This window comes from Leuresthes tenuis, unplaced genomic scaffold (genome assembly GCF_036924035.1).
Source record: "Leuresthes tenuis unplaced genomic scaffold, fLeuTen1.0.hap1 SCAF_7, whole genome shotgun sequence".
In the NCBI taxonomy this organism is placed as follows: domain Eukaryota; kingdom Metazoa; phylum Chordata; class Actinopteri; order Atheriniformes; family Atherinopsidae; genus Leuresthes; species Leuresthes tenuis.
Window position 1 is genome coordinate 12750201 of NW_027325361.1, and position 12746 is coordinate 12762946.

Below are 12746 nucleotides of genomic sequence, written 5' to 3' on the forward strand. Positions count from 1 at the left end.
ATATAAAACTCTTGTGATATTATTAAAATAACATCAATATTATCTTATTTCTCTTTTTGTTGTTGTCTGTTTGCATCTCAATGTTGCATTCGTAGCTTTATTGCACAAGAGGCAAAGTTATCCTTCACCAGACCAAGTGATTCAAGAGGCTTTGATAAATATCCTTATGAACTGGTAAGTGTCGGAGTAATCGGAGGCATTAATTTAACTTGAAACATTATCCGTCTAATAACATCTCTAGCATCTTTTTGTCTCTTACTGAAAGTGAAAAAAGATAGATAGATAGATAGATAGATAGATAGATAGATAGATAGATAGATAGATAGATAGATAGATAGATAGATAGATAGATAGATAGATAGATAGATAGATAGATAGATAGATAGATAGATAGATAGATAGATAGATAGATAGATAGATAGATAGATAGATAGATAGATAGATAGATAGATAGATAGATAGATAGATAGATAGATAAGACATTCCTTTGGAAAATGATTAATTAGTAGAAGTGGCAGGATAACTTTGCTTTTATTTTGCAAATTCACTTGCACGCCTTCCACTCGGCTCTTGAATGGCCTGTGTAATAGCCACCATAGAGTCACTAATACTTCCTTTTGTGATCTCAATGGACATCCTAAATACGTTTGCTCAGTAATTTGCCTTTGAATGTTATGTAAAAGAGCTCCTGAAGTAAAGTTTGACAGCGCAGCTTCACCGTGAGTCCCGCTCAGGCCACACAGCCTGAGCTCTTATACAACCACGAAGGCCTTGTGGCACCGCGAGTGCGCCGGACAAATGGCCCATTACTCTTTTTATCGCGAAGGTTAATGTTTTTCTTTTCTTTTCTTTTCTTTTTTTTTTACCAGCAAGAAGGGGCCATCCAAGACTAATCATAGGGTCCAAATTTGATCTTGCAGTTCTTAACATGAAAGCGAGGAAATGTCAATTGAATTAAGAGAGGACATTATTACAAAGGGCAAAACACAGAAACTGAGCATCTCCGTCGCGTTTCATTAAAATAAGACAAAACTTCAAGTTTAACTTGCACACATTTTATATTTATGGGGTTGACAAATAATTCTGAACAAATGATTATTTCCATTTCTGTTTTTAAATTAAAAAACTAATTCTGCACTTCATTTGTAAAATGACGATGATGATGATGAAGACGGCCAGGGGGACCTCCACTGCTACAGAGAGAGAGAGAGAGCGAGAGAGCAGGAATAAATCATGTGAGAGAGTTTGATGAGAAATGTGCCAATTGAAAACAGGCACAGGAAAGCTCCTGTGGAGGTGTGATCTCACCCACATAAAAACACAAACATGTGCAGCTACAAAGGGCCTGCTTGTGCGTAATCACTCCGCGAAATGCACGGCCATAAATAGAAAGAAAAAAAACACGGAGACTTAGTGGGAAACCCTGAGTTGCGCATGGCTATCAAGCCCATTTGTCTTTGTTTAGACAGAAAATTGCTCCAGATGAAAGTGGAGGGTTTGAGTTTCAAGAGCAAGCAGAGCGGGGCTGATGTACACACATATTAATCATAACAAATAAAAATGGCACCTAAACCGGACTCCTGAGAAGGTCGTTTGACCTGATCCTCCACCTCAATACTTACAGCCGGTTGTTTATATATAAAACATACAGCCTAAGCCATTAAAGCATAATTTCAACACTGGATGGTTAAATATATATAAAAAAGAAAGAATGCATCAAGACGAACTGCACCAAAGTGTGTGTACTGTGCGTGGCCCGGTCCTGTGTAACAGGGAGTTCTGGTTCATACCCTTTTTATACTTCCTCTCTCCATCACAGGTAATTTACACCGAAGGGTAAGCAAACCGCCTGTGCGCCACAGAGGACTGTCATCGACGCAATTTGTCTCCTCAGCACTCTGATAGCAGCTGAAAGTTCAACAGCCAGGGCTTGCTATATCAACTGAGGATCATCCTGACTGCAGCAGCACTGCAATAATCTACGCGGCACTTTGGCAAAAACAAATGCTGATAATTTCATTATCAAAAGAAAATATGAACAACTCAAGTGGGGTTCAATCCGAGCATCCGATAGTTCACTAATTTTAATATTCAAACCATTAAAAACCTGATTCCAATAAATTAAAGAAAATGTGTGCTGGAAATAGTCATAGAGTTGGAATGAGGGCAAAAGAAAAGGGAAAAATTAAGGACTTGATGTCACGTAAAATCCATAAAATGATCTGAAGGGAGCATTCCAATTATCACTTACCACTTGTGTTTGCGGCTGTGTAAACCCTGCGTGGAATTGGCCCATAATTACATAATTAAAAGTAAACACAATTTATAAGATTGAATACCTAAAGTTTAACTATTACATTTCCATTCCAAGTTCGGGTGTGAAGAGAAAAATGAGGAAAGGAAAGCATGAATTAATTTAGAGCGTATTTTGCAGTGGTGTGACCCAGCGACCCCGCGAGACGCACATTGGGCCCAGGGAAACGTGTCCCGCCGGGCAGCTTCTTTCCCTCCATCTCACCCTGATGCACCAGAAACAAGTCCCAGCAGCGGCCATAAATCACCCGCCTCTATTAAAAGCTTAGGTAAACCCCCTAACAGGTCAGTCGAGTACAATTTATGGCACCCATATGCAGGAGATGGACTGTTCTAACGAAATACACCCGCTTCAAGCAGTTACGCAGCAGACTTGCCACCACTGTCCCAGCCTCTCATCCCATTTTTTTTCTTTGCGTATCAGCCTTTAGAGCCTTCAGCTACTGCACAGCAATAATCCACCCATTCATTTAAGACATGTGTTTTAAGTCAGCGGGTCTCAACTGGGGTCCGGTGACCCACAGGGGTCACTGTGAGAGGGATCCAGGGGGTCACTAAGAAAATAAAGAACCTTTTTTTTTTCAGGAGAAGTTTGTATCAGAGTTGGAGCACAGCCTGTTTCTGTCGTGTGCGGAGGTCTAACAAAACGACAAAAACCTTCAGATAAGATGGAACAGATAAGGGTCACAGTGTTTTCACGCTCAGTGGGCTATCCATGTATATATTATACGCGTGGCCCCGACAGAATATGCAGAAAATGTTTGAAAAAAGTTTCAGTTATAATTATTATTTCATGAGTGGCTTAAAAAAAAACGTTTTCTCTGCCTGTTTTTTTGGGTGTGCTCCTTTTTCTCCTTTTAATTAAGGCACGGAAACTCAATGTAAGGGGATGCGCGTGCACGTAGACTGGTCTTCTAGAGCTTGCAAAGCCGAACCTTCATTTTGAAAAACTTTTGAGACTCTTTATTAAGTAACACTTTATTTATTTTTTTATCGCAGCGGGGAAAATGACAAAGATCTGGTTTGAGAGATTTATCGGCTTTGTGAGAAGATGTGAGACACTGTTCAATGCATAAAGCTCTTTTATTTCGAACTGTGTCTCAAGAAGGGGTTTGAAAAATATTCTGTCTTTCTTTTTTTCTTTTTTAAATGTATTTCAGTTGTGGTAAGAAAATAAAACTCATCAGGTGGGTTATTGTGCAGACAAACTGAGAAATGAGCTGCGAAAAGAGGAGCGTCTACTGAGCCAGTGGCCCACTGTCCTACTTTCCTGCTGGCATCGCAAGCCAACCGAAAGGCACGTACGAGTCCCAGCACTCATAGTTCAAACTTTAGGCCTCTTTCAATTTTATTCCGACTATATCCCCAAAACATGGCACAGGGAGACCTTCTGTAGTAAAAAAAAAAAGAAAACAACGAGTGGACTGCTAAGATGTCGAGGAAAACGACAGATAGAGTTTCTCATTGATTTTACGCACTGCAAACATGTAGACTCAGCCAAAACAAATGGCTTCTGAGAGAAAGCAAATGACAGCAAATAACCAATCAATAAGTGTTTTGCAAAAATACATTAGAGAACGAACAATGGAATTAGTTTTGAGAAGGAAATAATGACGGTTTGACAGAGACGACGTCTCGTTACAGCATATCTGTTTTCAGGCTTTTTTGATAAGTTAGTAAATCATAAACCAACTTTTGAAATGCATGGATAATTAAATGAGTCTTTTACAGCTTTTCATGAATTTATTTTTCTCAAAAGTCTACTTAAACTGATACGTAGTCCAGATGTCAAAAGGCCACACACTCAAACAACCCTAAAATACACGCAGCCGAGCAGAGGGAAAGTGGCGGGGGAGGGGGGGCGTGTGTGTGTGGTGGGGCTGAGCCGAGACTCCCCAATGAGACCCACAGAGTGGAGCTAATTTCCTCGAAGTGACAAAGAAAGCCCAAGCAAAAGCCATAGGCCTACCTGTTGTCACAAAAAAAAAAGAATACACAACCATCATTGTAATGGATGAGCTCGATGTGGCGCATAACAATTGTGTATTGAAACCTGTACTGGCCACAGCGCCTCACTGCTTTAAGCCAATAATACCATTAACGATCCTTTAAAAAGTAGCCAGGTGGTGACTTTGAAAACGAAACGATAGTTTTAATTCGGGGTTGAAAGAAAATTTGGGTGAAGAGAAGCTTCAGGGTATTGCCCAGTCTGTGAGAGGCACGGGTGCTGGCTCGCTTGGTATGGAGACAAATACGCTTTAAGCTGACTGCAAGGCAACACAACACCGTCTGAAGATGGAAATGTCTTACCTTCAACGGCGGACACCACGGGCAGCAAGAGGCTGCATAAAAGCAGAAAGTAATCCATTGTCATAAAGTGGTCACCTCGGACATGTAAATAAACCCAAGACAGGGAGAGCGATGGGGAGGAGGGGGGTACAATCCTGGGCGATCCGATGTTCCACGCACCCAGTCCCGTCCCAGTGGCAGCAGTGTCAAGCCTCCAGGACCAGAGTTAACCCCATTCACAAAAACACGTATAAGTGAGAGTTCGGAGGAAATGATAGCCTTGGTAGAAAATGTATGTATACAGAAGCCCTTCTAGCTTTTCTCTGATCTCCAAAGCGCCTCGTTAAACCAGAGAGTAGGCAACGGGTGCAGTCCCTTCCACACGCACTGAGCGAAAGACTGGGACGCAGGTAGTCCAGTCCGTGGTCAGCATCCAGAGAAGTATTTCCAGTAGTATGTCGCTGCTACTCAATAAAAGAGCGATAACAACCAGCTCCGGGGGATCCAAAAGACTTTCTCTGTGGTCAAAGCGGAGGCAGAGATAGTCGCGCTGGTGTCAGAACCATGGTGTATAGTCCCATATAAGCATGTGCATGCTCACGTGCGTCCACGGTCAAGTGGTATTCCTATTAAACAGCCGCGCGGATAACAGATATTTATTCCCTGAGCGAGTTTCTCGGCTTTGGCTGCTGCGTAAACCGTCTGCTTCGCTCGGCTCGTGCACTGGAATGAAGCACCAGGCAGTGGAGGAATAAGGAGAGAGTGTGAGGACGGAGAGGGAGACCGGGAGGGGGCACAAGGAGGAGGGGTTACAGTGCAGGCAGCTGCACTGAAAAAATGCCTACCTTGACAATCACTTAGTCTCCCATTTACTGTCAAAATAAAACCTTTGCCCGCTGAAAACAAGGTTGGATTTGGAGGATTTTTACTTGTTCCATTGTGTGTAGTGTGTGCCTCCACCAGCTCCTTCACGTTTACTGCAGCAGAGAGACCGATCTACTCCTCCTCTCTAACAGGCATTCAAACATTTTCCTGACGCCAGTGTCATAGGATTGAATGTTTCTGTTGCCTCAGCGTCAGCTCCGAGTTTCCGTGGCTATGAAAATCTTACTTGACTACAGAATTTGAAGTTTCCTTTTTTTATTTATCACGTACTTATTTATTTATTTGCAGCGTGCCACTCTGCCTCCTCGGGCACCAAGCCCTGGAATGTAATGGACACACAGCGCCCCCCTGCGGATTACTTCCGTGCCGATGACATGGGGTAAGGACGCTTCTGTATGTTTTTTTTTCTTTGATTAAAGAACTTTTTATCCGTATGCAGATCGCTTCGGAGATGTGAAACATTCCGAAAGAATAAAAAGCTCCGGCGGACACTCTTTTTAAATCTTCTTTTTCGCTCCAATTTAGAAAAAGCTCTCCGCTCACTCTGAGGTTTTCTGTGAGCATGAAAGTGACATCATCGCATCTAACAAGTTTACATCTTAAACTCCGCATAAGAATAGTACACGGAAGGAAAAACTGTCACTTCAACAATACAGTTTGAAAGGCCTGCTCGTGAATAACACGTGAGTTTGCTCTTCATTTTGATTTAAAACCCTGGCGCTGAACTTTCCCCTGAAATTTAAAGTAAAAACAAAAACAGAGAGACTTTCCAAGAAGCGACGCCCTGAGCTAAAACTCAACACAGAATTGTTCTGTCGACTTTAAACGTCGGTTAGGGTTTTACCTCGGAGCTGTTTCTTTCTATTCACCCCCCACCCCCCTTTTTTATCCTTTATTTTTGCAGATCTACACCTTTACAATTCTTCTCCGTTGGGTGAGTTGAAAAAGAGGGCATCTGTCACGACCGGGCTTTTGCAGTCTCTCTCCTCAGTTTCCTTTCGTTCATATAAAAGCTGCTGGTCAAACCGAATTATCAAGTTTCTCCAAAACGACAGTAAATCAAGTTTGAGACGGCGCTGAAAAAAAATATACAGGCCAGTTTAAACAGCGACAAAATGAACAGCATTTTAATTAAATAATGTGTTCTGTTTGTTGTATTCACCTTGTGTAGGTTGTAAGGCACATTGTGATGCTTTAATTGAACGGAAATGACTACATACTATACTATAGTCATTTGAATAATTACAGAGCGTCTGACAAACAAAAGCCCATTAAATTATTCACAAACGTTATCACTGAGTTAACGTTTTGTAAGTTTGTTCTAATGAGTTTTATTGATTTGATTTACTTTAACAGGAATCATATAGCCTCGTGATAACACATTGAATCCCTCGGAGTGTGGGGCTAAACTTGGAAAAGTCAGCTTTGATGGGGCAACTAACAGGTGTGACTATTATTAATCACTTTTTATACTGATGCGTTCACTGCTGTGTTTGGAGATGCAGAACTAAGCAATCGTCTGTTGTAATCCGATGCAGCCTTCACTAGTTCATGTCGTTGTCCGTGCAAAGAACAGAACTCGTGTTCCTGTGGAGTTTGTGGCCCCTTCTGTCGTGTGTAAATAAGTATCTTAGGTCCTCTCGATGTTAAAGTAAAGCAAAAACACCGTTCTGTTACTGTTCGTGTAAAGCTGAAAAACGACTGAAGGAAATCTTGAGCGCACCGTGCCGGCAGATGTAACCATGTCTGAGGTGACTTTGGGTATTGTGCTGTCAGATAAGATTGTAAAGAGTAAATCTTCACCCATTTGGGTAAGTTACATTCGGCCCTTTTGTCATCTCAAATCTAATGAAAAGTCAAACTTCTATTACAATTGCAGAAATTATTAGACATATTTGTAAATCTACTTGTAGTTCATAGAGGAAACAACTTCACTGTATTCACAAATGTTTTGATTTCCTTTAGAAAAAGTGGAAAGCATCAGAGAATCTAGAGGAGGGTACTGCCTCGGAAAGCAAGACAATTACTTTTGCCACAGTGAATATCCTTTCATTTTATTTCCAAAGTGTTAGAATTGTGTTTGATTAAATATTCTTGTAAAAGATGTCTTTTTTTGTTTCTAAAGTTATTTGTGCTTTTGGGAATGTGGAGCAAGCACCTGCCCCAGGGAGATAAAGGCTGAGGACAAAGCAGCATGACTGGATGTAACTCCTCAGTTTTGTGTCACTTGCTGATTTAGCAAAGATTTTTTACTTTATTTTACTTTCTGTTCCTTCATGTCTAAGAATGACTTTTACATCTCTCTCTATATATATATTTCAAATATGATTGTAAATATAAAATAATTGTTTTTAAGGGATGTATTATTGAAACGTGTTTAGAATGAATAGAGATGACCCAAGTGACCAAAGTCAATCAAATTACTGAATGAAGTGAAACAATGAAACAATAGCTTTGGCTGGTACTAAAAATAATGCATTTACACAATTTCCTCTAAACGGTTGTTAAGCTATTCCGCCTCTTTTATTGTTGTTGCTCTAAAGCAATGACATGTCAGCTCACAGTATGTAGTAAAAGCATTTGTAAATCCTGAAAACTGTAATAGTGAAGAAGGGAATTTTCCTTTAATGTTATTGTTATTTCTAACAATTTTTTTTGTTTGTTTTTTAAAATTTAGTTTTTTGATACAATTAATTAATTTTTTTCCCAGAGATGTGTTAGTGTAATACTTAAATACGCAAACCAGAGAAGCAAAGCGACCCTCGTGTTTGGGGGTTAGGTCTAAATGACAGAAAACCGTTTTTTCCAGAGGAATTTCTCTATACCTCATGACAACATAGTCCATTTATAAGGAAAATCATCTTACGAGCGATCAAATGTGGGTAAGAGGATCTGTGGTGACTTCAAAAAAGATTTTCTTATTTGTTGCCAAAACCACTGAAGCCCAGGCTCTCCTGCCTGATTGCTATGAAAGGGCACTAAGTTCGACTGCGACCTTTGTTACCTCGATATACTTCTGATGGTTCTTAAAAGAAACGTAGAGCAAGTGTGTGAAGAAAGCACAGTTTAACTGTAGCCATAAGACTCATTGGCCAGCTGATTTGTTATTTATTTATTTAGAGTTTTACAGATTTTTGTTCACAGCATGAAGGTATCTCCCTAAAGACTAGAGAAGAAAAACTTTGGTCTATGATAAATAAAAGAGAAACTCACAGCTGGATGGAGATGCAAAAAAATTAATGACTCAAACCCTAAACACGGGCCTGGTATAAACCAACATTCTGGAGCAAAATAGCTTTTTTTTCTGTCAATGAAAGGTCTTCGTTAATAAATCCAGGTCTTGTATACCACAGCTAAGGTTTTTTTTTTTTCAAAACTTACAGAGCAGGTTTATTTTTCTAAGTTTTACAGTGTGTTTAATTTGGGTTGAACGACTGAGAGTCATCCCATCTATGAAGGTTAACAGTAAAACTGTATACGGGCCTGTTCTTGTTTAATGACTGCTATGGTTCAGGAAGGCACTCAAAAAGAATGTGAAAAAATAGGAAAAAAATAAACACTCAGTTAGTTCATGACTGGCGACGTTGTACTGCCCCCTTTTCTTTTTGCCTGGACACTTACTATAGTCATTACCCATAAAAAAATATACCTTTTGGTAAAAAAAAATCCCCTGAAATCCAGAAAGGAGGATGTTTTGAGTGCAACCTCTCTGAAACCAAATCGTGGAGATTGATTTTCTCCTGAAGCAGCATATGATCTGGTTTGAAGTCCACAACTCATTTCAAATGTGGCCAAAAACAAATACATGCAAACGCATACTGTACACAGACGGAGGGGAAATGGCCCTCGTGTGCTCCTGAGACTGTCCCAACAGCACCTGGCACATATTAGAAACTCAATAAGCAAAGTGGCAGACATTTTACTGCCATATGGAAATTTCTCAAGCTTACACCTACTGAGCCCTCGCCAGACCCTTGCTAACCTCATCCATCCTTCCTCCCACTCATCTTGTGCCAGGATATCAGTGTCTCTACTTTCTCTCCACAAAGTCACATAAACATGGACAAAAGATCTTGTCTGAGACACAACTGAACTTCCCTCTCACTTCCTCTTTCACGAATCACATGCCTGGATGCAAACACAAACACATACATCCCCGATAGCATGTAGCATGTATAAAATTCCTATATACTCTATGCAAGCACACACACACCCACACACCCTGTGGCTCTTGTGTCTGGGTCTGGTCTCATAGCAGCACTAATGTGATATGAGTGTGAGAGGATCGCTTTACTCTGGCAATATTAAGGGAATGGTGAGATGTTGGTTATGTTAGAGTGTCTTTTGATGTGTGTGTACGCGCACTTGAATATGTGTGTACGTGTGTGAGGGAAGAGGCAAAGTGTACTTGTAGTAGTGGTGGAGGAGGAGTTAGTGGTGGGTGGCTCTGGAGAATCTCACAAAAAGCTCAAAGCTGGGATCCAGGAAGAGAGGACGTGTGTGTTTCTGTGTGTGTGTGTGTGTGTGGCTGTTCACGGGAGTTTTAGGGTGGGGGTCTAATCCTCCAGGCCTTCACCACTGACCGAGCACTTAACACAGGATCACAAATTCTGTCCCAACAGCACCTCTTCTACACCGCCATCTACCAGCCTCCTCTACACACACCAGGACAAATACACATTCAGCTCTACATCCACATTCGTGTCTCCAGCCTCAGTCCCACTGCTGTAAATCAGCAGCTTCTTGCCGCTTCCCTACTCTTCTCCTCCCCTACTATATGCAAGACTCCAACTTGTACCACAACCAGCCAATGCCTACCCCTGGAGAGTATTTCTCTCCTTTCAGCACCTTCTCTACCAAACTGAGAAAAGATATACTTCACTTTCTCAGCTCAACGCAGATTTATTACTCAAACTACCGTCACCATGATCCTGCTGTCTGTGTGCCGACAAACGCACCGACAGGGAGGCATTTAGGCAGACGGGCAGTCACAGATAAATGCAGTCAAATACACGTATGAGGATCATGATGTCACGCAGGCACACGCACGCACGCACAGCTGACAAACAGCCTGAGCATGTAAATTACACGCTGTGCAGACAAAACGTGAGAGAAATAACCTTTCAGCACCATGACAGGATTGCGTAGAGAACATGCAGAACTTTGACAGGCAAGGCTAGGTGGTGAGAAACTGAGGTATTGAGGATGAAGGGGTGCATAAGTGATTGCATTTACATTTGTGGTTCTTGCAAATGAGGTTCGGTATTTGCCTTTCGCGTATAAATGAAGAAATTTAGCCATGCAAAAAGCAGTGTATTGATCTCGACCAAGTCAGTGCTCGCTAAAGGTACATTTACACTTAAAGGTTTTGCCTTAAAGTCGCACTGTGTAGAACTCAGGGGCTCTTTTCGTGAAAATGCTTTCTAAAATTAAAACTCATACATGTGTTTTGAGTGTAGAATATAATGAAACTAAACCATGTTGTGTTATTTCTATCTTAGAAAGAGCCATTTATATTTACAGATGCCATCTGTGTTCTCTTACAAAGTCCACCATGTTGCACTGCCATGTTTCTACAGCAGCCCGCAAGGAAACCAAACACTGGCACTAAAAAGGGCCCTTTGTGTTTGCCTTGTTTTCACATTTTTAGTGGCCACCACAGTTCCTGGGTGAGGTGAAGGCCATGCAGTTGATTCATGTCCATAAGTTTGCTGTAGATATCACTAAATCTTAGCTTCTTATATTCATTCATACATTCAATTTCCATACCTCCTTCATACCCCAGCTACCATTTGGCCAGAGACAGTGTACACACTGGACAGGATGTCTGTCTATGGTAAGGCCTTTTTTAGAATCCTCTACTACTAAATACTTTAAATTTAGATTGATTTAGGCCTGGTGTACACACTATCTGTGTTTTAGAACCCATAAAATAGAGCCATCTAGAAATGCTCTTCACTTCATTATAGTTTGCATCCTATTTCATAAAACTGCAATTTCCTCAATTGATTTTTCTGTTTCTTTGCCCATACATAACGGAGCTGTTACAAAATCAGAACTGGATCATCAGAGGGAGAGTACATTTTCCTTGACAGCCTCACTTGCCATCATATATTTTCCAGACATTTATTCAACAAGAGTTACAGGCGTTGCTGACTACATTGTCTATGCTGCCAGCTGTTGTGCAGTTAAATTCTACATTTTATCATATTACTGCTGCCGACATGTCCAGGGTTTGAGTCATTGGCGATAAATCACTTGTCCTGTGAATGGTCATGTAAAATGAACTGTTAGGCATCCTATTATGAATTGGAATTATTTTAGAAACAGTGCTTAAGAGCTCATCTGGACAGCTCTCACAGGTAAAAAATGTTCAATGAAAACATCCTGAGATTAATTTATCAGGGTCCATCTGTACTTTTAATTCTTTACTACGATTGTGGTGTTTTTTTCCCGTTCTGCTGAGGTGGTACCTCACAGAACTCAAAGAGTTTCCAATAGCTGCTGGTAATAAAGTCCACTGAACCAGTGGAAAATAATACAGAATAGTGGCAAAAATCATGTTGGGACTTGATGATCTCAAAACAGTTATTCACAATAGAGGTATAGGATTTAGGATGGGACTACACACAAGCGAAAAACTCTCTGGAACTTCTTTCTCCATTTTTAATTTGGTGTTGAAACAATTTCACTTTTGTCAAGGCAGCACAAAAAAAGGATATTCTGCGTCTTTTTTTTTTCATCAGTAGGCTCATTTCTGTTAAAGCTGAACCAATGATTGTTACAACCATTCCTAGTAGCCTAAGCTTAACTGATTTTTTTTTTACTTTCTTTTGCTCAACCGTAGCTATTGTTAAACTTTGAATTATGTCCAATTCCTTGCTGTCACAATGGAGATTTCAGTTTTTCATGCTGCCACACAGGAGGGATTCTCTGACTATTTGTACCTTCTTTTATAGTGTATGTGAGGCTCTTTATTTAGGAAAATCTTAAAAACACATAAATACTGTGTCATAACATTCTCCTTTGATAAAACGGTTTATTTTTGCCAGGAATTTTCTCCAGTATTTCACAGAGATTAAGCAGAGAACCGGCTGCAATGAGTAGAAAGCAAAATAGGAAAGTATATTTGATAGAAAAATGCAGTCTTAAGTTCTACTTCTTTCTTCACACCATAAATGTAAACAATCATTACCTGAACACCTCTCAGTCACCCCTTTATGTCTCGGAGAAGTTTATTTCTCTCCCTGCTCTTTTGA

The 12746-nt window shown here is 40.6% G+C and overlaps 1 protein-coding gene across 4 annotated transcripts in view; it reads right to left on the bottom strand.

Moving 5' to 3' along the window:
- Nucleotides 1–5358, bottom strand: part of LOC140311803 (ephrin type-B receptor 3-like) — a 58661-nt gene extending 53303 nt beyond the window's left edge. For 2 of the 4 annotated variants that reach the window (XM_072389346.1, XM_072389345.1), the window contains exon 1: nt 4624–5358. In XM_072389346.1, coding sequence (XP_072245447.1) covers nt 4624–4687 — 64 coding nt within the window. In that variant the 5' untranslated portion in view covers nt 4688–5358. The remainder of the gene's footprint in view (nt 1–4623) is intronic. The other 2 variants (XM_072389344.1, XM_072389343.1) reach the window with 1 other exon arrangement.
- Between the last annotated feature and the right edge of the window lie 7388 nt (nt 5359–12746).